General features: G+C 36.0%; 1 protein-coding gene across 5 annotated transcripts in view; it reads right to left on the reverse strand.

Annotated features, from left to right (window-relative positions):
- CNTLN (centlein) overlaps nucleotides 1-24,261 on the reverse strand; it is a 341,438-nt gene that overhangs the window by 14,504 nt on the left and 302,673 nt on the right. For all 5 annotated transcript variants that reach the window (XM_007176785.2, XM_057548126.1, XM_057548127.1 and 2 more), the window contains one exon: nucleotides 963-1,148. In XM_007176785.2, coding sequence (XP_007176847.2) covers nucleotides 963-1,148 — 186 coding nt within the window. The remainder of the gene's footprint in view (nucleotides 1-962; nucleotides 1,149-24,261) is intronic.

A 24,261-nucleotide genomic window follows, 5' to 3' on the forward strand; every position in this document is an offset into this window, starting at 1 on the left:
TATCGTATTCACCCATAGGATGAAAATAATCTCTGCAGGACTCCTTTGACCTCTTTTCTAAGAATTCTTAGCAGTTTAAAAACTTTTACAAGTTGTAGATCTGCTCTATTCCAGACATTTTTTGAGAAACTGATGGGTGAGGGTTGCTGAAGGATGTTCTCATACAAACATTTAAGTCTATCATTTTATTTAGTCATTGAGCAAATATTTATGGGGAAGCTAAGAGTACCATCATCTCTTTAATCTTTCTAAACAATAAAAAATCTAATATTTATGTATTAAAGTTCAGAGACTTCACAATAGAACAGGATTGAGTATCCTCCACAGGTTTCACAGAAGACTGTGTATAAGATGAGATTCTGCTGTTTATGAGGCAGTAACTATCAAAAATGCAGTGCCCTCCTCAGGAGGTACAGAAATGCTACTGAAGACCTATATGTATATGCACATAAATTCACTCAGATGGGAGTATTTTCCCCACTTTAAAGCAATAAATATCTTTTTGTATAACTTGATCAACAATAACTTTGAATTTAGCTAGAAAAGCCAATACATTCACTACATTAAAAAATCTCATGTAGGACGAAAAATTCTCAAATCAATCGTGACCCAGCTAACTAAATCCATTCAAACTGGCTTAATTAAAAATACTAGCTTACAAGATATATGATGAACTAAAGAAAATGGAAGAGACAGGAAAGGATAACTGACTTGAATAACAAGCAAGCAGTTCTAAAGGTTATGTGTACTGGCTTACTTCTGTATTACATAGTTAAATTTCTCTAAAGGTTTTTTGAGTTGGTTAATACTTTTGATGTATCTTTCATTGGTACACTAATAATCTTGCCTTCATTAATATTATCTTAAAGATGAAATTCTAAGAATTATAAAACAAATAAAAATATGTACTTACATTCAATGTGTAACAAGCCCATTATTAATAAATATTTAAGTGATCTTACCTCTTCATCTTCTGTGTCCAATATTTCCTCTAGATCTGACCGTGAAATGTTCAGGATAGATGCTGCCAAGGTCTGGGCTTTATGGGTTGAGGTTTTACAAGCATCCCTGTTTTTCTGCATCTTTTTAAGTTCTCTGATTTGTCGCCTTATTGAATGGACATCATTTTGTAACTCTCTGACCAAAGCCTGCAACATATTGGAAAGAATGTGGGCTCATATGGAAGTCATAAATGAAGAAAAAGCAGTCATAACATAAAAATGTGAAGATACTAGCAAATAATTTTTTATTAGGATTACTCTGATTTTATTTATATTGGAACATAATGGATTGCTCTTTACTTATTGTCAGAATGCAATAAAAGCTCTCGCAAATGACCACTTAACCAACTTGCTGGATTAACCAAATCTCTCCAGTCCGTCTTTCAGATTTGCAACTGTTATCTTGGATGGTGAATACTTGTAGCAGGCAGGCTGCTTAGCATCATGCCAGAGCACAACTACTCCCACCAGTCGAGCTGATGCCAATTGTCAGATCTATTTATTCCTAAGTGTGTATATTTGTTGTAACAGGTTAGTTACATAACTAATTTAATTATTGCATAAATAATGAAAAATAACTGCATAAAGAGGGTTGTTCCTATTTTATTAAAACTGGATTAGAAATCTTTAGAAGGATTTGATAAAGCCAGGTGGGTAAAAGCACAATTAAATTATGTGTGGGCAAGACAACAATAAAGGATTGACAAAAATCATAAAAGTCTAGGCTTGCTTCCACTAGAGTCTCTAATTTCTCCCTTTGAGAACACATGCCTGTGTGTGCATAAGAAAAAGGTAGCTCTTGCTCTGGGTGGACAGAGCTCTGGAGCCTGATGCCTGGCTTTGTGGGCTGAGAGCAGGCTAGCTGGATGTTTGGGTTGTTCTCAATCTTTTGCCAGCTTAAGCAATGCTGCAATAAATAATGGTGCTCATATATACATTTTGCATCCCTAGGATATATCCCTAGAAGTGAAATTGCTGGACCAAAGGGTGTGTATAACTGTAATTTTGAAAGCTGTTGTTTAATTCTCCCTCTCTCCAAGATCGTACCAATTTACACCTACACAAAGAACATAGGAAAGTACTTGTTTCTCCATACCACTGGCAAAACACCAATCTGGTTTTTCAGTGTAGTTTGTTTTTTTCACTATATTATAAAGTTTCATTTCTCTTATTAAAAATGAAGTTGAGCATCAGCCTTAACAGAAAATTATATTTCTTTTGTCTTTTTTTTCCTATTTTTCTTAGTGATTCATAGGAGTTATTTATACTTCAGGGAAATTATAATTGTCTGTTGGGTATTTCTAATCTTTTTCATATTTTGTATTTTTCTTCTGACAGTAATTATAGTATTTTATACCTAGGAAAAAAATGTAAAAACTATTTAATGTACTAAATGAATCTTTTCCTTTCTCACTTTTGAATTTAGTGTGATACTTTAAAATTTAGTGTGATACTTTAAAAAGCATTCTGCACAATTTTATATACATGTATGTATATTATATATATATACTCATTTTCAAACCATGATTTTTTCTGCCACTTTTAAGATTTTATTTTTCAGTTTAAAATGTTTTATCCATTTGTAATCATCTAGAAAATTATTACATACAATCATAGTTGTCTCACCACCACCTGTTAAATAGTCCATATTTTCCTCATTGATTTCATGTGTGTTTAGGTCAGGTTCTGAACTTTCTATTCTGTTCCATCTGTCTTCTTATTAGTGAAGCTTTATAGTATATTTTAATTAGTGAGGCTTTATAATAAATGTTATAATCCGGTAGGGGTATCTCCCTCCTATTACCTTTCTTTTCAGATTTTTCTTGGTAATTTTTGTTTGTTTGGTTCTTCACATAAACTTCACATTGAGCTTGTCTAGATCCCCTTCCCCTAAACATTTTACTTGTAATTTTATTTAAATCAAGTTAAATTTTATTTGAATCATGTTAACATTTTAGAATGTTGAGTCTTCCTAATCAAAGACCATGGTATTCCCTTCCAGTTGGTTAAGTCTTTATTTGTGTTTCCGAGGATCATTTAAAAATTTTCTCTTTGTAGATCTTTTTTTTCCTGGGCCTCTTACTTTTTGGGGGGCACTGATTCTAGTATGATTGTTGCTTATATACATAAAGATTGTTAATATATATTAAGCTTACTGAAATTTCTTATTTGTTATGAGTCTTTCAGCCGATTCCTCCTTAGCTTCCAGGAATTGAATGTCTGCAAATATTGATAATTTTACTCCTATTTTCCAATATATATATATTTTTTGCCATGCTGCACAGCTTATGGAATGTGGGCTCTTAGTTCCCTGACCAGGGATTGAACCCAGGCCCTCAGCAGTGAGAGCGCAGAGTCTTAACCACTGGACCACCAGGGAATTCCCTATTTTCCAACTTTTATACCTCTAATTTCTTTCATTTCTTATTGGATTATTAAGTTCCTCCTGAACAATATTAAATAGTAATATTGATGGACATACTCAACTTGTTCCTGATTTTAGTGGGAATCTCTCTACTTCCTAGGAAATACTATGTCAGATTTTGAGTTGAGAGCTGTATTTTAATATACTAAAAAATACATCTTAATATATTAATATATAATATACAGTTTTATATAGCTAACTATCTACTCATTTTATTTTTATTTCTTATAAGAATGGAAACCAAATTGTCTTAAATCCATTTTAGCATCCATATAAACTACCATATGATTTTTCATCATAAATCTATTAATACAATTTTAAATAATTTTCTTAGTATTGAATTATCCTTGCATCACTGGAATAAACTCCACTTGGTGTGATATATTATTTTTTGATGTGCTGCTGAATTCTATTTGCTAATATTTTATCTGGAATTTCTATATTAATAAGAGATTGATTCGTTTCTTCCAAAAATATTTGGAAAGAATCTTCTCTTTCCATGTTTTACAGTAGTTTTAATGAGATTGAATCTATCTGCTCTTTACTGATGTGGTAGCACTCATCTGAATTTGGCCTAGTATTTATCGCAAAGAAAGATACCTTTTTGGCAATTTATTTTAATTTTCTATGTGTTCTGGAGGGAGTTTTGGTACATCATAATTTTCCTAGAAAATGATCTATTTCATCCAGGCTTTCAAATTTATTTGCACAGAGTTGAACTAAGTATTCTGCCACGATTTTTTTTTTCCTGTGTCTATGTTTATTGTCACTTACTTGTTATTTTGTATAGTTGTGCTTTCTACTTTCTTAATTAGGTAAGCTAAAGATTCAATCTATTTTATTGCTTTGTACTTTTCTTTTCCAAAAAAATACTCTTGTATTCATTTATTAATTCCACATTATTAATTCATTAATTTCTATTTCAATCTTTAGATTCTATTTAATTCTTGAGTTGAATATTTACTTTCATTTATTCTTGTTTGCTAATGTAAATATATAAGGCCATACATTTTTTGAGCACTGTTTTAGCTGTATCCTATGGGTTCTGATAATTCTAGAATGTTATTCTTTTAAAAATATTCTGCAATTTGTTCACATTTCCTTCTTAACCCAATAACTTTTTTTAAAAAAAATATTTAAGTGCTAGTGACTGGTTTTCTGGTTTTGTTATTGATTGCAGTTTTATTGCATTATTCTCAGAGATCGTCATCTATACTATTTCTACTTTTCAAAATTAATTGAGGTTTCTATGTGGTGTGTCTTGGGTTGGAATGCCTGAAAACACACTCTGAGGGGTGGAGATTTGTGTGGGAGAGGGTGCTGAGAAGCAACACCTATAAGAAACTTAGGGAAGTAGGAGCAGGCAGAGGGAAATGTTGATCTGCACTGCGGTTCCAACAGAGGCTTCACGCCATTGTATAAGGAGCTCTGGAGCCGAGATAGCCTTTCAGAGTTGTCTCATCTTTGTTTTTTCCCCCTTATACATGACATGAACTTTTTTTACATCACTGTTCTTTATTTTTTTGAGTCCAGAAACTTTACTAAAACATAAACAGGGGATGACATATTAGACCAATTTTCCCTGGTTCATGTTATGTTCTTAGAAGTTTTTTATTTCCGAAAATTGTTTTTGGATTATAGCTTCAATATTTGTCCTGTTCCATCACTCCTTTTCTTTTTTGAAGACTCCAATTATACATGTGTTGAATCTCTGTCATTTGCTTCATAAATCCTTTTTTCCACAATATGTTTTGTTTAACTGAAGCATAATTAGAATGAAACAGTGCACACATTTTAAGTGATTAGTTTAATGAGGTTTGATAATTGTATGCTTCTGTGTAGCCAACACCCTGTTCAAGATACAGAACATCTCCATACTCAAGAAATTTCCCTGATGCTCCTTCCTAGGTCAATTCCTCCCACATCCAGACAGCACTGCTCTCATTTATATCATCTTAGATTAATATTTCCTATTCTAGAATGTCATCTAAATGGAATAATACACTATGTACTCTTTCACGTCTGACTTCTTTTTCTCAACATGGTGGCGTTTTTTTTGTTTTTGTTTTTTTAAACATTTATTTATTTATTTTGGCTGCGTTGGGTCTTCGTTGCTGCAAGTGGGCTTTCTCTAGTTGCGGCGAGCGGGGGCTACTCTTCGTTGCAGTGCGCAGGCTTCTCATTGTGGTGGCTTCTCTTGTTGCAGAGCGTGGGCTCTAGAGCGCAAGCTCAGTAGTTGTGGAGCATGGGCTTTGTTGCTCCGCGGCATGTGGGATCTTTCCGGACCAGGGCTCGAACCCGTGTCCCCTGCATAGGCAGGCAGATTCTTAACCACTGCGCCACCAGGGAAGTCCTGACGTGGTGTTTTAAATTAAGGATTCATCCATATTGTTTTGTGTATCCTTAACTTGTTCTTTTCCTTTTAACTTATATTAAATGCAATAAGTTCAACAATATTTATACACACATACATTCATATAAAACCCAGAAATATATATTTTTTTCCTGAGATAATTTTATTTATTTTCTTTTACTTCTTTGCTTTGTCTGCCAACTTGCTTTCATTTGTTCCCATGTCTCACCACCTTTTCTCTAAGTTCTTACATTTATTTCCACCTTAAACATGTGCTTTTTGGAGGAAATTATTTCATTAATATTTTTATTCACAGTAAAATATTTTCATCTGCTCTGTAGCAACTATCTGTGGTGAAACTTCTTTTCCTGCCATTTACTTTTCCTGTTTCCTTCCTCCATTCCTATCCTAATCTATTTTTGTTGATACTATGTTGGTTCATTTTTCAGGACTCGTTTTTGAAAGAGAAGAGTTTTTCCGAGATTTCCTATTTGTAGAAAGTTATGTGGCAGAAGGGCCTGTGCTGTGTTGCAGGCTGGTGAAGTTTTATATATGAATTTAATATTTTTTCTGATGAATTCCATTAGCCAGGTTATTTTGGTTATAGTTTGTTTGGTTTTCTATAATATAAGGAATTTTTTTCTTGGCTGCTATGAGGAAAGCCACCTCCTGCAGATACACCTTGTCTGCATTATTCTTCATTAAGTCCTGCCTCCTCCTCTTCTCTGGAAGCAAACTAGTTCTAGGAAGCTCCTACACAAACAGGTGCAGACTCATTCCACTGTTGCAGACAGGTGATTAGGATGTGTACCTCATGTGACTGTCATCGAAGACTGTATTTTTGCTTGATCTTTCAGAAGTCGACAGCACCTAAGTCTTCTCTCCCTGTTATCTTATTTTTGCTTCCTTTTGGATGTCTTCACCAATCTTACCTGGTTTTGGTTACTCTTCTATGTCTTCTGAAATACAGGGTTTTAACTGTGACCTAGGTTTGCTGTAAAAAGGAACTGAATTTTTGTTTCTTATTCTCCTTGTCTGTCGTGTGATTCCAAGGGAGAGAAGGGGAAATGATGATTTTATCCCTTTATAATCAAGTCAGAATTCTCCAAAGTGCATTTTCCCCTACTATTTTATTATAAAAAATTTCAAACATGCAGACAAGTTTAAAGAAACGCACAGTGCACAACCATGTACCCACTACCTATAGGCTACAATTAATTTTGCTATACTTGCTTTATCACATAGCTATCTTCCATCTTATTTTGTTGATGCATTTCAAAGGAAGTTGCAGGCATCTGTACAGTTCCCCCTAAACACTTCAGCATTCACTTCTTAACTAAAGATCAATATTTATTTATAATTCTCATTACTATTTTTTGAGGTAAAATTTATATACAGTGAAATGCGTAAGCCTTAACTGTATGATTTTATGAGTTTTGACAATGAAAACACTGGGTAACTCACACCCAGATCAAAGTAAAGGACATTTCCATCACTCCAGAAAGTTGGCTTGTGTCTTTTCCTAGTCAATCTCCATCCCTAGCTCCAAGAGGCAGGCAACAACTGTCTTTTTTTTTTTTTTTTAATCTCTATAGATTAGTTTTGCCTGTTCTATAAATTCTTACAAATGGAATCATATACTATGCATTATTTTGTGTTTGGATTCTTTCACTTATAATGTTTTTGCAATTCATCCACATTGTTACATGTATAAGTAGTTCATTTCTTTGTATTGCTGACTTTTATTCCATTACATAATTATAACATTGTTATACATTTTCCTATAGATGGACACCTGGGCTGTTTCCAGTTCTTGACTATTATGAATAAAACTGCTATGAATATTCCTGTGCATTTTGTGTGTATGTGTGTACACATGTTTTCATTTCTCTTGAGTAAATACCTAGAAGTAGAATTGCTGAGTCATATGGTAGGTTACTGTTTCATTTATTAGAAACTTCTATAGCTTTCCCCTAGAACTTACGCCACCAGTGGATGAAAATTCTCCATTCTCCACATTCTTTCCAACATTTAGTGGCTTACCTATTTTTTCTTGAATTTCTTTCTAAGAATTGTATTTTTGATGCTATAGTAAGTTGAAAGTTTTTTATTTCATTTTCCAATTGTTTAGTGGTAATATATAAAAACTTTTGATTTTGACCTTGTATCCTATGAAATGGCTAAACTCTTGTTAATTCTAGTAGCTGTTTAATAAATGTTTAGAATTTTCTATGTAAAGAATCATGTCTCATCAGAGAAATGTACATCAAAATCACAATAAGGTATCACCTCACACCCATTAGGAAAGGCTATTATTGAAAAAACAAAAAACGTGTTGGCAAGGATGTGGAAAAACTGAAACCCTTGCACACTATTGGTGGGATTGTAAAGTAGTGCAACTTTAATGAAAAACAGTAGGAGATATTTCAAAAATTTTGTAAAAAGAGAACTACTATATGACCCAGTAATTCCACTTCTGGATATATGCAAAAGAACTGACAGCAAGGTCTTTGCACACTTAGGTTCACAACAGCACTGTTCACAATAGCCAAGAGGTAAAAGCAACCCAAATGTCCACTGATGGATGAATGGACAAACAAAATGTGGTATATACGTACAATAGTATATTATTCAGCTTTAAAAAGGAAGGAAATCCTGTCACATGCTCCCAAATGGATGAACCTTGAGGACATTATGCTAAGGAAAATAAACCAGTCACAAAAAGTCAAACACTGTATGATTCCACATTTATGAGGTACCTAAACTGTGACTACATCATAGAAACAGAAAGTGAATGGTTACCAGAGGCTAGGGGGAGGGGAAAAAGGGGAGTTGTTTAATGGGTATATAGTATCAGATTTGCAAGATGAAAAAGTTCTGCAAGTCTAATTCACAACTATGTGAATATACTTAACACTACTGAACTAATACACTTAAAAAGATGGTTAAGATGGTAAATTATTGTGGTTATGTTTTCTACCACAATAAAAAAAGAATCAGGTCATCTGCAAATAGAAACATTATTATTTTTACCAATATTTATATCTTGTTTCACTCCTTTTCTTGGATTGCACTGGAATATTGAATAGAAGTGGTGAATAAACAACTCTGCCTTGCTCCTAGTCTCAAGGAGAAAGTGTTTAATATTTCAGCATTAGGTGTGATGTGCCCTGTGGGTTTTTTGTAGATGCCCTTTAACATATCAAGTTCTCTTCTACACTTAGTTTTCTGGGTTTTGTTGTTTTTGTTATCATAAATGGGTGTTGAATTTTGTCAAATGATTTTAGGGAGTATTTGTTTGAAATTCCCTTTTATTTTCTGAACGGGGTGGATTACATTGATTTCTTAGAACTGTTGAATCAACCTTTTGTTCCTAGGATAATATCAACTTATTCATGGTGTAAATCATTTTCGCATAATGCTGGATTCGATTAACTGATATGCAGTTGAGGATTTTTTACATTGATGTTCATAGTGCAATGTTGGCCTGTGGTTCTTTTTTTTTTTTTAATAATGTTTCATCAGGTTTTGCTTTTAGGGTTATGTTGGCCGTATAAAATGAGTTGGGACTTATTTTCTCTTCTTCCATTTTCTGAAAAAGTTTCTGTAAGATGGTGCTATATTTTTCCTCAGATGTTTGATAGAATTGCTCAGTGAAACCCTCTGGATCTGGAGAAAGTGCATGTGTTTTCTGAATGAAGGTTTTAGATTTTTTTTAAAAAATCCAATTTCTTTAACTAATGAAGAGCTACTCATACTTTCAATTCCATCTCTTGTCAGTTTTTGTGGTGAAAAGAGTTAATTCCGAATGGTTCTGGAAGCTCATTTTCCTTCTCCTCTTGGTAGTTCAGTAGGGACTCCGGATAGTTTAATAGCTACACTGAGTCAGTCGGAGGAAAGAGCAAAGGGTTTGGCTGACGTCTGTGCTCTAATAGGCAATGCTCAACCTAGGATCCCTGGTGTGCTCAACGGTGGGGATGGGGCCCTTCCCCTCTCTTGGAGTGCACTCTGTCACACATCCAGCTTGCTGGCCGAAGCAGACCTCTCTCTGCTGGAAACTTGGCCATGGTGCATACCAAATATTTATACTCAGTCTTTGCTGTGGAATAAAGGAAGTTCTGGGGCTGTGTGCATTCTACTACTTGTCTGCCTCCAAACCCAATGTTATCTGAAATGTGTGGTGCTAGTGGTGTATGACTGTGACGCCCCTACATGACAGGTAAGATGTACTTTTCAAGGAAGTTGTCCATTTCACCTAAATTGTCAAATTTATTGCTATAATCTTGTTCATAACATTTCCTTATTACCTGTTTTAGGATCTGTAGTGATATCCCACCTTTAATTCCTGATATTGGCAATTTGTATGTTTTCTTTTGATCACTTTAGCTAGGGTTTTATAGTTGATCTTTGCAAAGAATTATCCTATGTACATTTTTTTTTAACTATAGCATACAGACTGTTTTTTGTTTTTTGTTTTTTTTAAAGAGCTCCTGACTTATTTATTGATTTATTTTTTGCTGTATTGGGTCTTCGTTTCTGTGTGAGGGCTTTCTCCAGTTGTGGCGAGTGGGGCCCACTCTTCATCACGGTGCACGGGCCTCTCACTATAGCGGCCTCTCTTGTTGCGGGGCACAGGCTCCAGATGCGCAGGCTCAGTAGTTGTGGCTCACGGGCCTAGTTGCTCCGCGGCATGTGGGATCTTCCCAGACCAGGGCTCGAACCCGTGTGCCCTGCATTAGCAGGCAGATTCTCAACCACTGCGCCACCAGGGAAGCCCTCCTATGTACATTTTAAATTATGAAACTGCCACGTTGTTCTTTAAAGTGCTGTTTCTGTTTACATTCTCTTCAAAAGCACGTGAGAGTACTTTTTTTCATAGCTTCTTTAGATTTTATACATCTTTTATAGTTTTTTGATCTGATGTCAAACAGACAAAAATTATGTTTAATTTTTATTTATCTTGCATTTCCTGGATTCCGAGTGAGACTGAGCATATTTACAATATATTCATGTACTATTTGTGTTTCCTCTTCAGTAATTATTTTTATTATTTGCCCTTATTTCTACTGGGCTATTTGTCTTTTATTCATTTATTTGCAAAACTTCTTTATATATTCTAGATATTGTTTTATCTGGGCAAATATTCTCTCACATTGTCACTAGTCTTTTTTTTTTAATGTCTTTTTTTTTTTACCTTTATTGGAGTATAATTGCTTTACAATGTCACTAATCTTTTATTTACAGTATCTTTTCCCTACAGTTAAGTGTTTTTTATGTAATCATGGTTTTTAGTTGTGGCCTTTATTGATTTTAGGTCTTCTGTTTTGATAATGAAGTTTTTTCCCATCTCAAGATTATAAAAATTTTTGTAATGCTTTAACCATTTCCTTCTTTATTCTTGGATTTTATAGCAATGCGTAATATATATTTTGGAGTTGTATGAGATATATAGCTAATCTTATTATTATTTTCTAAACTGAAAGCAATTTCTCTAATGCCATTATTGACTACTTTCCCATATACTGATTTGAAATGCAAAATCCAAACTTTATGCTCTAAATTCCCTTATAATGAGTTGGTTTTGCAACTCTTTCTGTGCCAATGCTCTATGCATCTATTTCTGCACTAATCATGCTATTTATTTATATAGCTTTATAGCATGTTTTGATGTTTGCTAGGAAAAATTTCCCTCTCTCCTTCCCATTCTTCAGCCATTTTCATCCCCTCTTTTCAGTTATTTTTGGAACCAGTTTGTATCTTGGACAGCACTCATATTTAGATGAGATATGGAATGAATTCTCACATTTAACAATATTATTTCTTCCCATTCAGAAAAACAGTATATCTCTCCATTTATTTAGTTCTTTTTTATGTCATTCAGTGTTTTATAGTCCACTTTATAGGTTTCTTGCATTTTTTGAAAGATTTATTCCTGGGTATTTAATAGTTTTTTATCATTGTAAACAGAAATTTAAAAATAGTATTTTAAAATATATTCTTACTTGCAAAGTCTACTTTATTTTGTATGTTGACCTTGTTCGGAACTTGTTGCTGAATTATCTGGTTAGTTCTAATAGTTTACGACTTGATTCTCTTGAATTTCCTAGATCCACAAACATGTCATTAACAATCAAAGCTTAGCTGTATACGTTCAATTCATTTTGGGGAAGGAGGAGTTGTTTTATAGTTTATGGATTTTTTCTTTTATCTTTATTAAAGCCATTAAAAAATTTTCTTTGAGTTTATTTTTTTTTCTAGTATCTTGAGTTGAAAATTAAATTTTGGCTGAATTTCAAAGGTTTTGATATTTCACTGTAATTCATAAACTCACTTTTTATTTCCTCCTTAACCCAAAATCATATAGATGAGTTCGGAATTTCTAAGTGGATAGAAACATTTGGCCACTTATTTTGTAAAATCATAATTATATTATATCCTACTCAGGGTACATAGCCTAAATGATTTTTGCTTTTTTTGAACTTGTTGAACTTTGTAGCATAAGATGTAAGTAGTTTTTGTGAATGTTCCACAGGGGTTTGAAAAGAAAGTAGCCTTGCTCACATTTTCTCTATTTGAATTGTTGATTTTTGAATATAATATAGATTAAATATACTAGAAGATAGTAAATACACATTTGTGGATTCATTGATTTCCTTTTGTAATTTCACCAAATTTTGCTTAATGTTGTCAGGTACATAAAAATTCATAATTTTATATTTTCTTTGCAAACTATCCATTTTTATCAACATGAAATTACCCTCTTTATCCTTATTAATGGTTTTTTCTTTAATTTTGTCTCAGAGTAATATTGCTATATCTTCTTTTTGTTAGCATTTACCTGGAACATATTCAATTGTGTGCTGGCAAACAAGCTCTTTTCCAGGGGACTAGTATGACTTGTAATGCTTGTCAATTTCTATGGCGTTAAGTACTTGTACCATGATTGATTTCAAGCAACAAACACGAAGGAGATGCTGGAAAGAGATATGCAAAATCGATTCTCACAAGCTGGTACAAGCTAGTTGCAGGATATCATAATTTTATTCTTTTATTTTTTTAGCTTTAGGGATCATTATGTTTTAGGTGCATCTTTTTCACAATCTCATAGTGTCTCTTTTTTTCTTTTTTTAAAATACATTTCAACTTTATTACATATATTGTGATTATTGGTATGTTTGGATCATCCTATCTTTTTTATTTACCATGTCTCTTATATACTGTTCCTCTCCTTTGTTCTGTCTTTCCTTCTTCCCTTCCTTCCATTCTTCCTCCTGGCTTGTGTTGAATTGATGGAGCTTTCTTTTTTTTAAAATTTCTTCTAATTCTTTGAAAATTAAATACTGGATTCCTATTCTTGTGGTCACCTTTAAAACTTCTGAACATATATTTAATATTATTCAAGTATTTAATTTGATTAACTTAATATAATAAATTAATATTATATTTTGAATCAATACCTAGAGTTTCGTATCCTCCACATGTTCCACCAAAGCAAAAAAGAAACTTAACTCTTCCAACCACCCCCTCCTCCTAACTTCTGGTACTGTAAACGTTAACATCAACAGTTATTTAGAGTTAACTGTAGGTTTTACTAGCGTCTTTGTTTTCCATTGTTTCATATGTTCTAAAGATCGACAGAGTCCCATTTGGGCAGAAAGACTTGAAGAAGTGAAAAGATAAACTATTTTAATATATACAGGAAAAGAGCAGACTTTGAGAAAGAATAGGGCTTGCAGTATTCAAGGAACACCAAGAAAATCAGTATGGTTAAAGAGGAATCAGTGAGGTGACATGTAGTAGAAAGTGAAGTCACAGAAGTAACAACAAGACTAATCATGGAAGCCTTGCAGGGCAGTGAAGACGTTTCATTCTATCGTATAATGAGGAGTCATGAGACAATTTTGAGCAAGGGAGTGACACGATATGTTTTTAGTTTTAAAAGAACCATTCTGACCAAAAAATGGAGAAAAAGATTGTCTGGAGCAAGAGCTGAAGAGGGAGATGAGCTAGGAGAGTATGCAGAGGTACAAGCAAGAGGTAGTGATAACCTGGACAGTAGCAGTGTTGAAAGGCAGCAGAATTCTGGATCGATTTTCAAATAATAGTCCACAGGATTTGATGAGAGATTAGACATGCAATGTGAGAGAAAGAGAAAAGACTAGGATGATTCGAGGTTTGGGGCCCCACCACCTGGATGACTGGTGAAAAACCAAATTCTGAGACAAAGAACACTATAACGGAAGTAAGACTGGGAGGAGTACAGGTTGTGGGCTTAGTAATGAAAAAAAAAAGAGAAAAATTTCTTCAGGTTACTTCTGCTTTCTCAGTGAAAAAAGAAGCTGAGATTAAGGCACTAAGGAGGGGGTGGATGCTAGAGGTCTAAGAAGATAGGAGAAAGGAATGTTGGGGAAACTTGGGGGCTAAATGCACTGGGAAAGTATAACAGTCTTACACAGAGTGTTGAGGTCCCACCTGAAGTTCTTGGTTATGAACTTAAATTAAGACCAATCAGCATGGTTGTGTTTTTCTTTAGAGACATTCAGCTGCTTGGGTCCAGAGGAAAAGTGGGTAGAGATTCAAAACAAACTAGGCATGGATTTTTTCCATGTGAATATGACAGGGGGACAGATAAGCAGACTGAGGATATATGTTAAAAAGTGACCATGACAGAACATGGAGTACTTGTTGCATGAAAGCATAATGGGAAAGAAGGCGGTAATAATTAGGGAAAAGTGGTAAGGTCAATGAATTTCAGTTTGTAATCATGTCAGAGAATTGTTGGAGTGTAAGTACAAAAAGACATGGGGGTCAGAGAATAAGATGTTAGAAATAGAGATTCTGGAGTTGATGCAGTTATTGGTAATGACAAGGCCAAGAGTAAAATTTCTTAATGGGAACACTTTTGGTATTGTGAAGATGACAATTTTTTTTACTGTGTGGGACTAGCCTTCACAATGCAGGATGTTTAGCATCTCTGGCCAATAGGCACTGCATATCAGTAGCACCTCCTAGTCAGTGTGACAACCCAAAGCACCCACACATTTCCAAATGCTCCATAAGGTGGGTGATCCTTCCTTAATTCAGAACCAAGGGTCAGGGATGTGATCATGAGACTAATCACTGGAACTGAATATGGTGAAGAATTGAGACGCTAGGGTGCTGGATGACCTACATGGATAGGAGGTCATCCAAAATCATAACAGAATCGTGTTGGAGAGAAAGACTGTGAACCAGGTGAAAAGCTGTATGACTAACCTTCTACAATGAGGTACAAACAGATTTGGTGGTGAATATATATGTTCCAATGGATTTCTGAGATTTATTTCAATTATTTCTTAATCTTATGCATCCCAAGAGAATATCTAAATAGGGTTGAATAATACTGGGATTCCAGGATCCACCCTCACGTACCACTAGAGTGTCATTATAAAGAGGTACAACAGGGACTTCCCTGGTGGCGTAGTGGTTAAGAATCTGCCTGCGAATGCAGGGGACATGGGTTCAAGCCCTGGTCCAGGAAGATCTGAAATGTCGCGGAGCAACTAAGCCCGTGTGCCACAACTACTGAGCCTGCACTCTAGAGCCCATGAGGCACAACTACTGAAGCCTGCATGCTGCAACTACTGAAGACTGCGAGCCGCAACTACTGAAGCCCATGCACCTAGAGCCCATGCTCTGCAACAAGAGAAGCCACTGCAATGAGAAGCCCACACACCACAATGAAGAGCAGCTCCTGCTTGCTACAATTAGAGAAAGCCCGCACACAGCAACGAAGACCCAATGCAGACAAAAATGAATAAATAAATAAATAAATACATATATTTACATATAATACATATATATTACATATATATAGATATATATATATATGTAAAGAGGTACGACAAATGAATGGGTAAAGAAGATGTGGTACTGGGGCTTCCCTGGTGGTGCAGTGGTTGAGAATCCGCCTGCCAATGCAGCGGACACAGGTTTGAGCCCTGGTCCAGGAAGACCCCACATGCCGTGGAGCCTGCATTCTAGAGCTCGTGTGCCACAACTGCTGAGCCCGCGTGCCACAACTACTTGCCTCGTGTGCCTGGAGCCCGTGCTCTGCCACAGGAGAAGCCCCCTCAATGAGAGGCCCATGCACTGCAATGAGGAGTGGCCCCCACTCGCTGCAACTAGGGAAAGCCCATGCGTAGCAACAAAGACCCAACACAGCCAAAAATAAATAAATTTTAAAAAATATTTCAAATAAATAAATAAATAAATAACACCTGAAATGATCCTTATGAACAACAACAACAAAAAGATGTGGTACATATATACAATAGAATATTACTCAGCCATAAAAAAGAATGAAATAATGCCATTTGTAGCAACATGGATGGACCTAGAGATCATCATACTAAGTGAAGTAAGCCAAAGACAAATATCATACGATATCGCTTATATGTGGAATCTTAAAAAATGATACAAATGAACTTATGTACAAAACAGAAATAGACTCACAGACACAGAAAATAAACTTATGGTTACCAAAGGGGAAAGGGGTGAGGGATAAATTAGGAGTTTGGGATTAAAATATACACACTGCTATATATATGAAATAGATAACCAACAAGCACCTACTGTACAGCACCTACTTGATACTTGATATCAAGTATCAAGATACTTGATATCTTGTAATAATCCATAATGGAAGAGAGTGTAAAAAAAGAATATATATATATATTTTAATATATATTTATGATTGAGTCACTTTGCTGTACATCTGAAACTAACCCTACATTGTAAATCAACTATATTTCAATAAAAATTAAAAAAACCCATAAGTTAAAAAAAGAGGTACCAAAATGAGGTAGAATCAAACAATGTTACATAGCACACATACGAAGCAGTGCTGTTACTAAATAATGTACCCTATATACTTTCACTTCAAATGCCTTAATTAATAGTTTTTTCACAAGAAAAAATTTTTGTACCTATGTATGATGATGGATGTTAACTAGTCTTAGTACGGTGATCATTTTGCAATACATATATTGAATCATTATGTTGTACACCTGAAACTAATACAATGTTATATATCAAGTATATCTCAATTTTTAAAACTGTTACAATTTTAAATTACAGTATTTGTTAGGAAAAAAGGGGACAATATTAGGATAGATATAGACATTTACTCATTTAAAAGCAGTAATCCTGTATAAATATGCATATCATCAATATTGCTTCCATCCTTTACTTGTCAACTATAGGCAACCTAATTCAAAATACTTTGAACTGCCATTCTACAAATAGGATACATATTAGTTTTTAGCAATGTTGCCATCAGCTGGCTAAAAGCAACGTAGGTGTATTTGGAAAATAAAAGTCTCTAGTATTACAAAATGTTATGTTATTTGGTTGAAACATACTTCATGATGCTTGAATATTCCTCTTCCCTTCCAAATTATACCTTTCAGATACATAGTACAGTCTCACTGCATTCAGTTCATTGAAATGTTTTACCTTCCACCCATATATCCAAGTTAAGTTTTTGTTTTCATATTATCACACTGGCCTTTTGTATATATGCTGGGTCTCTGCCTGTTTTCAACTCTGGGTGCCACTTCCATCTGGATTTTATTTTTATTTCCCGTCCATCCACTGCAAAACTGCCTTCTCTTATTAGTTCAAAATACACTCAGTTCTTCTCTATGCAACTTTTTTTTTAACATCTTTATTGGAGTATAATTGCTTTACAATGGTGTGATTGTTTCTGCTGTATAACAAAGTGAGTCAGCTATATGTATACATATATCCCCATAACCCCTCCCTCTTGTGTCTCCCTCCCATCCTCCCTATCCCACCCCTCTAGGTGGTCACAAAGCACCAAGCTTATCTCTCTGTGTTGTGCAACTGCTTCCCACTAGCCATCTATTTTACATTTGGTAGTGTATATATGTCAATGCTACTCTCTCACTTCGTCCCAGCTTACCCTTGCCCCTCCCCATGTCCACAAGTCCATTCTCCACATCTGAATCTTTATTACTGTCCTGCCCCTAAGTTCATCAGAACCATTCTTTTTTGGATTCCATATATATGTGTTACCATACGGTATTTGTTTTTCTCTTTCTGACTTACTTCACTCTGTATGACAGACTCTAGGTCCATCCACCTCACTACAAATAACTCAATTTCGTTTCTTTTTATGGCTGAGTAATATTCCATTGTATATATGTGCCACATCTTCTTTATCCATTCATCTGTCGATGGACACTTAGGTTGCTTCCATGTCCTGGCTATTGTAAATAGTGCTGCTATAAACACTGTGGCACATGACTCTTTTTGAATTATGGTTTTCTCAGGGTATATGCCCAGTAGTGGGATTGCTGGGTCATATGGTACTTCTATTTTTAGTTTTTTAAGGAACCTCCATACTGTTCTCCATAGTGGCTGTATCAATTTACATTCCCACCAACAGTGCAAGAGAGTTCCCTTTTCTCCACACCCTCTCCAGCATTTATTGTTTGTAGATTTTTTGATGGTGTCCATTCTGACTGGTGTGAGATGATATCTCATTGTAGTTTTGATTTGCATTTCTCTAAAAATTAGTGATATTGAGCATCTTTTCATGTGCCTGTAGGCCGTCTGTATGTCTTCTTTGGAGAAATGTCTGTTTAGGTCTTCTGTCCATTTTTTGATTGGGTTGTTTGTTTTTTTGATATTGAGCTGTATGAGCTGTTTGTATATTTTGGAAATTAATCCCTTGTTGGTGGCATCGTTTGCAAATATTTTCTCCCAGTCCGTAGGTTGGCTTTTTGTTTTGTTTATTGTTTCCTTTGCTGTGCAAAAGATTTTAAGTTTAATTAGATACCATTGGTTTATTTTTGTTTTTATTTCCATTTCTCTAGGAGGTGGGTCAAAAAGGATCTTGCTGTGATTTATGACATAGAGTGTTCCGCCTGTTTTCCTCTAAGAGTTTTATACTGCCTGGCCTTACGTTTAGGTCTTTAATCCATTTTGAGTTTATTTTTGTATACGGTGTTAGGGGGTGTTCTAATTTCATTCTTTTACGTGTAGCTGTCCAGTTTTCCCAGCACCACTTATTGAAGAGGCTGTCTTTTCTCCATTGTATATGTTTGCCTCCTTTATCAAAGATAAGGTGACCGTATGTATGTGGGTTTATCTCTGGGCTTTCTATCCTGTTCCATTGATCTATATTTCTGTTTTTGTGCCAGTACCATACTGTCTTGATTACTGTAGCTTTGTAGTATAGTCTGAAGCCAGGGAGCCTGATTCCTCCAGCTCCTGTTTTCTTTCTCAAGATTGCTTTGGCTATTCGGGGTCTTTTGTGTTTCCATACAAACTGTGAAATTTTTTGCCCTACTTCTGTGAAAAATGTCATTGCTAGTTTGATGGGGATTGAATTGAATCTGTAGATTGCTTTGGGTAATACAGTCATTTTCACAATGTTGATTCTTCCAATCCAAGAACATGGTGTATCTCTCCATCTGTTTGTATCATCTTTAATTTCTTTCATCAGTGTCTTATAGTTCTCTGCATACAGGTCTTTTGTCTCCTTAGGTAGGTTTATTCCTAGGTATTTTATTCTTTTTGTTGCAATGGTCAATGGGAGTGTTTCCTTAATTTCTCTTTCAGATTTTCCATCATTAGCGTATAGGAATGCAAGAGACTTCTGTGCATTAATTTTGTATCCTGCTACTCTACCAAATTCATTAATAAGCTCTAGTAGTTTTCCGGTAGCATTTTTAGGATTCTCTATGTATAGTATCATGTCATTTGCAAACAGTGACAGTTTTACTTCTTCTTTTTTATTTCTTTTTCTTCTCTGATTGCTGTGGCTAAAACTTCCAAAAGTATGTTGAATAACAGTGGTGAGAGTGGGCAACCTTGTCTTGTTCCTGATCTTAGTGGAAATGGTTTCAGTTATTCACCATTGAAAATGATATTGGCTGTGGGTTTGTCATATGTTGCCTTTATTATGTTGAGGTAGGTTCCCTCTATGCCTACTTTCTGGAGAGTTTATATCATAAATGGGTGTTGAAGTTTGTCGAAACCTTTTTCTGCATCTATTGAGATGGTCGTATGGTTTTTATTCTTCAGTTTGTTAATATGGTGTATCACATTGATTGATTTGCGTATATTGAAGAATCCTTGCATTCCTGGGATAAACCCCACTTGATCATGGTGTATGATCCTTTTAATGTGCTGTTGGACTCTGTTTGCTAGTATTTTGTTGAGGATTTTTGCATACATGTTAATCGGTGATATTGGTCTGTAGTTTTCTTTTTTTCGTGACATCTTTGTCTGGTTTTGGTGTCAGGGTGATGGTGGCCTCGTAGAATGAGTTTGAGAGTGTTCCTCCCTCTGCTATATTTTGGAAGTGTTTGAGAAGGATAGGTGTTAGCTCTCCTCTAAATGTTTGATAGAATTCACCTGTGAAGCCATCTGGTCCTGGGCTTTTGTTTGTTGGAAGATTTTTAATCACAATTTCAATTTCAGTGCTTGTGATTGGTCTGTTTATATTTTCTATTTCTTCCTGGTTCAGTCTTGGAAGGTTGTGCTTTTCTAAGAATTTGTCCATTTCTTCCATGTTGTCCATTTTATTGGCATACAGCTGCTTGTAGTAATCTCTCATGATCCTTTGTATTTCTGCAGTGTCAGCTGTTACTTCTCCTTTTTCATTTCTAATTCTGTTAATTTGAGTCTTCTCCCTTTTTTCCTTGATGAGTCTAATGGCTTATCAATTTTGTTTATCTTTTCAAAGAGCTAGCCTTTAGTTTTATTGATCTTTGGTACTGTTTCCTTCATTTCTTTTCCATTTACTTCTGCTCTGATCTTTAAGATTTCTTTCCTTCTGCTAACTTTGGGGTTTTTTTTTGTTCTTCTTTCTCTAATTGCTTTAGGTGTAAGGTTAGGTTGTTTATTTGAGATGTTTCTTGTTTCTTGGGGTAGGATTTTATTGCTATAAACTTCCCTCTTAGAACTGCTTTTGTCGTGTCCCATAGGTTTTGGGTCGTCATGTTTTCATTGTCATTTGTTTCTAAGTATTTTTTGATTTCCTCTTTGATTTCTTCAGTGATCTCTTGGTTATTTAGTAGTGTATTGTTTACCCTCCATGTGTGTGTATTTTTTACAGATTTTTTCCTGTAATTGATATCTAGTCTCATAGCACTGTGGTCAGAAAAGATACTTGATACAATTTCAATTTTCTTAAATTAACCATGGCTGGATTTGTGACTGAAGATATGGTCTATCCAGGAGACTGTTCCATCAGCACTTGAGAAGAAATTGTATTCTGCTGTTTTGGGGTGGAATGTCCTATAAATATCAATTAAGTCCACCTTGTTTAATGTGTCATTTAAAGCTTGTGTTTCCTTATTCATTTTCATTTTGGATGATCTGTCCATTGGTGAAAGTGGGATGTTAAAGTCCCCTACTATTACTGTGTTACTGTCGATTTCCCCTTTTATGGCTGTCAGCATTTGCGTTATGTATTGAGGTGGTCCTATGTTGGGTGCATAAATATTTACAATTGTTGTATCTTCTTCTTGAATTGATCCCTTGATCATTATGTAGCATCCTTCTTTGTCTCTTGTAATAGCCTTTATTTTACAGTCTATTTTTGGGACTTCCCTGGTGGCACAGTGGTTAATAATCCACCTGTCAATGCAGGGGGCACGGGTTTGAGCCCTGGTCCAGGAAGATCCCACGTGTCGCGGAGCAACTGAGCCCATGTGCTACAACTACTGAGCCTGTGCTCTAGAGCCCACAAGCGACAACTACTGAGCCCGCACACCTAGAGCCCGTGCTTGGCAACAAGAGAAGCCACTGCAATGAGAAGCCCGCGCACTGCAACAAAGAGCAGCCCCCGCTCGCCACAACTACAGAAAGCCCTCGCGCAGCAATGAAGACACGACGCAGCCAAAAATAAATAAATAAAATTATTAATAAATAAATAAATAAAGTCTATTTTGTCTGATATTAGAATTGCTACTCCAGGTTTATTTTGATTTCCATTTGTATGGAGTATCTTTTTCAATCCCCTCACTTTCAGTCTGTATGTGTCCCTAGGTCTGAAGTGGGTCTCTTGTAGACAACATACATATGGGTCTTATTTCTGTATCCATTCAGCCAGTCTATGTCTTTTGGTTGGAGCATTTAACCCATTTACATTTAAGGTAATTATCGATATGTATGTTCCTATTACCATTTTCTTAATTGTTTTGGGTTTGTTTTTGCAGGCCTTTTCCTTCTCTTGTGTTTCCTGCCTAGAGAAGTTCCTTTAGCATTTGCTGTAAAGCTGATTTGGTGGTGCTGTATCCTCTTAACTTTTGCTTGTCTGTAAAGGTTTTAATATCTCTGTTGAATCTGAATGAGATCCTTGCTGGGTAGAGTAATCTTGGTTGTAGGTTTTTCCCGTTCGTCACTTCAAATATGTCCTGCCACTCCCTTCTGGCTTGCAGAGTTTCTGCTGAAAGATCAGCTGTTAACCTTATGGGGATTCCCTTGTATGTTATTTGTTGCTTTTCCCTTACTGCTTTTAATATTTTTTCTTTGTATTTAATTTTTGATAGTTTGATTAATATGTGTCTTGGCATGTTTCTCCTTGGATTTATCCTGTTTGGAACCTCTGCACTTCCTGGACTTGACTGACTATTTCCTTTCCCATGTTAGGGAAGTTTTCAAATATAATCTCTTCAAATATTTTCTCAGACCCTTTTTTTCCTCTTCTTCTTCTGGGACCCCTATAATTCAAATGTTGGTGCATTTAATATTGTCCCAGAGGTCTCTGAGACTGTCCTCAATTCTTTTCATTCTTTTTTCTTTATTCTGCTCTGCGGTAGTCATTTCCACTATTTTATCTTCCAAGTCACTTATCCGGTCTTCTGCCTCAGTTATTCTGCTATTAATTCCTTCTAGAGAATTTTTAATTTCACTTATTGTGTTGTTCATCATTGTTCGTTTGCTCTTTAGTTCTTCTAGGTCCTTGTTAAACGTTTCTTGTATTTTCTCCATTCTATTTCCAAGATTTTGGATCATCTTTACTGTCATTACTCTGATTTCTTTTTCAGGTACACTGCCTATTTCCTCTTCATTTGTTTCGTCTGGTGGGTTTTTACGTTGCTCCTTCATCTGCTGCATATTTCTCTGTCTTCTCATTTTGTTTAACTTACTGTGTTTGGGGTCCTCTTTTCTCAGGCTGCAGGTTCGTAGTTCCTGTTGTTTTTGGTGTCTGCCCCCAGTGGGTGAGGGTGGTTCAGTGGCTTGTGTAGGCTTCCTGGTGGAGGGGTCTGGTGCCTGTGTTCTTCTGGGTGGGGCTGGATCTTGTCTTTCTGATGGGCAGGGCCATGTCCGGTGGTGTGTTTTGGGGTGTCTGTGAACTTAGTATGATTTTAGGCAGCCTCTCTGCTAATGGGTGGGGTTGTGTTCCTGTCTTGCTAGTTGTTTGGCATGGGGAATCCAGCACTGGAGTTTGCTGGCTGCTGGGTGGAGCTGGGTCTTAGCGTTCCCACCTCAGAGGCTCAGGCCTGACACCAGGCCAGGGCACCAAGACCCTGTCAGCCACACGGCTTTGAAGAAAAGGGTGAGAAAAAAGAAAGAAAAATAAATAAATAAAAATTTTAAAATAATAATAAATAAATAAAAAGAAAAAATTATTAAAATGAAAAAATAAAAAAAGAGCAACTAAACCAGTAAACAAATCCACCAATGATCACATGCGCTAAACACTAAACTAAGATAAACATAAAAATTAGAAACAAATCAGCCGCAGACAGCAAATCCCAAGTCTATAGTTGCTTCCAAAGTCCACTGCCTCAATTTGGGATGATTCGTTGTCTGTTTAGGTATTCCAGAGATGCAGGGTACATCAAGTTGATAGTGGAGATTTAATCCGCTGCTCCTGAGGCTACATGGAGAGATTTCCCTTTCTCTTCTCTGTTTGCACAGCTCCTGGGGTTCAGCTTTGGTTTTGGCCCCACCTCTGTGTGTAGGTTGCCCTCAGGCATCTGTTCCCCACCCAGACAGGAGGGGGTTAAACCAGTGGCTGATTAGGGGGCTCTTACTCATTCAGGCTGGTGGGAGGGAAGGGTACGCTAGTTATAACTGGAATGAGGGGTGAGCTTGTGGTGGCAGAGGCATGATGGTGCAACAGCCTGGGGCACGCCGTTTGTTCTCCAAGGGATGTTGTCCCTGGATCACGGGACCCTGGCAGTAGCGGGCTGCACTGGCTCCCGGGAGGGGAGGTGTGGATAGTGACCTGTGCTTGCACACAGGCTTCTTGGTGGCTGCAGCAGCAGCATTAGCGTTACATGCCCGTCTCTGGGTTCCAAGCTGATAGCCGCAGCTTGCGCCCATCTCTGAAGCTTGTTTAGGCAGTGCTCTGAATCCTCTCTTCTTGCGCACTCCAAAACAATGGTCTCTTGCCTCTTCGGCAGGTCCAGACTTTTTCTCAGACTCCCTCCTGGCTAGCTGTGGTGCACTAGCCC

This window comes from Balaenoptera acutorostrata, chromosome 6 (genome assembly GCF_949987535.1).
Source record: "Balaenoptera acutorostrata chromosome 6, mBalAcu1.1, whole genome shotgun sequence".
Taxonomy (NCBI): Eukaryota; Metazoa; Chordata; class Mammalia; order Artiodactyla; family Balaenopteridae; genus Balaenoptera; species Balaenoptera acutorostrata.